This window comes from Leopardus geoffroyi, chromosome E2 (genome assembly GCF_018350155.1).
Source record: "Leopardus geoffroyi isolate Oge1 chromosome E2, O.geoffroyi_Oge1_pat1.0, whole genome shotgun sequence".
Taxonomy (NCBI): domain Eukaryota; kingdom Metazoa; phylum Chordata; class Mammalia; order Carnivora; family Felidae; genus Leopardus; species Leopardus geoffroyi.
The window spans coordinates 34465613-34468801 of NC_059335.1; the positions used below are offsets into that span (position 1 = coordinate 34465613).

At 56.9% G+C, this 3189-nt stretch overlaps 1 protein-coding gene across 1 annotated transcript; it reads left to right on the forward strand.

Annotated features, from left to right (window-relative positions):
- Positions 1–577: 577 nt before the first annotated feature.
- CCL17 (C-C motif chemokine ligand 17) lies at positions 578–3189 on the forward strand. Its single transcript, XM_045442857.1, has 3 exons — positions 578–731; positions 2157–2274; positions 2911–3189. Exons 1-3 carry the CDS (start codon positions 662–664, stop codon positions 3020–3022), a joined length of 300 nt encoding a protein of 99 aa, XP_045298813.1. The 5' UTR covers positions 578–661; the 3' UTR covers positions 3023–3189.

Below are 3189 nucleotides of genomic sequence, written 5' to 3' on the forward strand. Positions count from 1 at the left end.
CGGGCTCTGGTCTCCTGTGTCAGGGCCCTGCTTGGGGAAGCCCCCCAACCAAAGTCGTGTGGGCCCCAGGCCTTTCTCAGAATGAGATGGAGTAGGGGCACTCCCTGTGAAGACGCCCTGTGCCCATGCGGCCTGCGGACTCCCCCTCCCCCACAGGAGGCCTTCCTGGAGGCGGAGGGGGAAGCTCCTCCAGGCCTGGACCTCAGGTGCCGAAGCAGCCCTCTTGGCTCCTGCCTGGCTGTCCCCACCCCACACACAGGGCGCGATGGTGCTTGAAGGAGGCTCACCAGCCTCGGGGCAGATGCTAACCCGGTTTAGGATAGAGGCTTCTCAGCCCTGCTAATAGAGGAACCAAGAAATGTCCCTGTGAAAAGAGAAGTATGTCACTGTCGTAGCCCCCGGACACACATACCCCACCTCTGTCCTCAGCTGAGTGCCCATTCTCTGGAAAGCCACAAACATTCCAAGACCGCATTTGTGCTGAATCATATTCAAACTCCACTGCTGTAGGGAGGCATGTGGGGGGGGGGGGAGGTGACAGGAGGTGGGGCAAGGTCCCCAAAGAGGTTAAATAGGTCACCTCCACACTTGGCTATCATCCTCGTCTCTCCTGGAGCAGAGGGATCCACACGCACAGATCCTCTCCCGGGCTCCTGGTACCATGATGTCCCTGAAGCTGCTGCTGCTGGTCATGCTCCTCCTGGGGGCTTCTCTGCAGGTCACCCATGCAGGTGAGGGCAGAGGAGTGTGGTCGAGGAAGGCGCCCTGGACAGGAGGGTGGGGGCACTGAGATCATAGCAGCAACACTATTTATGCATGAGTTACAGCCCACCTGCTCCTGCAGAAGGGGGAGGCCGGTGGCAGCCGTAGGACTTTGAGGGAGGCAGTCAAGGGAAAATGAGGAGGAGGGTGGGGAGGACGGAGAGGAGGATGCGGCCCCCGAGCTTGGGGATCAGCTTGGGGAGGAGCAAAGTTCTGGCCCGTCTCACGCCGCAGTGGTTGTGGGGCAATGACTGGGGCTGTGTTTTGACAGTGGAACACGACCCCTTCTTAGGAGTCTTTGTTAGCATCTGTTTTATTAATGGGTCTACACTGAGGGAATCAGCATGAACGCGGCTAGTTCCCAGAGCATGTGCAAGAGGGAGGTTTATATGCAGTTGGGGGGGAAAGGACAAAGTAAGACGGGATGTGGGAACACAGCTGGTTAGCGCCCAGCCTTTGCCCGTGACTGCTCGTTTACTCTCCCTTCTGTAAGTCACCGGCCAGGGCGGCATCGTGGGCTAGTCAGACCAAGTTCTGCCCCCGAGATGGCTGGAGGACAGTTGGGGGCTTCTTAGAAAACACTCTAGCATGGCATTAATTAAAGCCACACGTCTCTGGTTTGCCTGTTTGCAAGTATTGGTACTTCATCTTGTGCAAAGATAAGGAAGCCGAGCCCCAGGAAAGTGTCTTCACGCCTTGGGCTTCCCCATAGTCATCTGTGAAATGGGGTAGTGATAGTACCTGTCTCTAGGTGCACTGTGGAGGACCAAATGAGCTCCTGCAGGCAGAGGCCCAGCCCAGAGCCTGGCCCGGAGGAAATTCCAGGGTGGTTTGGGGCTGGTATTTGAGTGTGTGCACGCACAGGTGCACACTCATGCAGACACACGGGGACAACACATAGATGCATGCCAGTATATGTGCACAGACCCCCTGAACACACACAGAGACGTGCTAGCACACACACACAAACACCCAGGACGCCCGCAGCACACAGATCTCACACACAAATGTGTACACACAGATACACACACACACACAGACACGCAAAGTCACACCTTCACAGACACACACAGAGACATGCACACACAACTCCTCCCAAACACACACAGATATACGCACAGAGAGACACATAAGCACACAGGGACCCCCCCCCTCCAAGCACAGAGACCTCATGCACACACGTGCGCACATACTGACACACACACACACTCACAAGATCCCCCTACCAAGAGACTCCCAAACACACACACGTGGACTCCCTCTGATATCACACACACACACACACACACACACACACACAGACATGCACACGGACTCCCCTCCACAGCCATGGACCCCCCCGCCCCCCACACAGACACTCACAGAACACCTGTTCCTGTCTCCCCTCTCCGTAGCTCGAGCAACCAACGTGGGCCGGGAGTGCTGCCTAGAGTACTTCAAAGGGGCCATCCCTCTCAGAAGGCTGACAGGGTGGTATAGGACCTCGGGGGAGTGTTCCAAAGACGCCATCGTGTAAGTGTGCCCTGACCCCACCCTCTGTCCCCGCCCTTGCTCCTGGGAGCTCAGTCTGGGAGAACGCAGACCCAGGAGCTCCCAGAAGGGCCACTGGGGAGAGGAGAGAGCAGGGCTTTTGTGGTCCCCTTCCCACTTGGGCCCTGCTCCTCAGGGAAGCCCCTGCACCCCACATTGTGAAACCCAAAAAGCCCCAGGCTGTGAGGTTCAACTCTTCATTGATTTATGGGGAAACTGAGGCCCTGAGAGAGACAGAGCAGCCCCATGTCACACGGGCAGTCCAAAGCCAATGTGGTCACTTCCCATGGCTTGGTCTGAGCCGGGCCCCTCCTGTGCACCCCTAATTCCTAGGCTTTAGGTGGGCATGGGTGTAGCTGAAGTAGGGGGGCAGAGGCTTTGCAGTTCTGGCTCCCTGGGAGGGCCAGGACTGGCAGGGACCTTGGGAAGGTCAAGAATCACTGAGGATAGAGCCTGATGTCCCAGATCTGTCACCGATGTGCTATGTGACTTCAGGCAAGTTCTTGCTCCTCTCAAGGCCTCAGGGTCCTGATCAGTGCAGAGCAAGGCTGATCCTGGGGCTCTGGGAGGCCTTCTTGCCCTGACGCCCCCTGGACGGGGTTTCTCCCTTTTGTGTAGGTTTGTAACTATCCATGGCAAGTCCATCTGTTCCGACCCCAAGAACCCCAGGGTGAAGAAGACAGTCAGATATTTGCAAAGCATCATGAACCCTGTGCCCCAGGAGTCCTGATTTCTGCCTGGACCATTTGCAGACTTCCTGCCTCAGTTCACAACCCCAACCCCAAGCTGCCTGAGTCCAGTGAAGACCCTACAAGGACAAAGAAGACCCCTGCCCTCTTTTCTGGTCTGGAACCATGGCATGAAAGAGCCCTGATTAAAGTCTCTCTTTGCACCTTA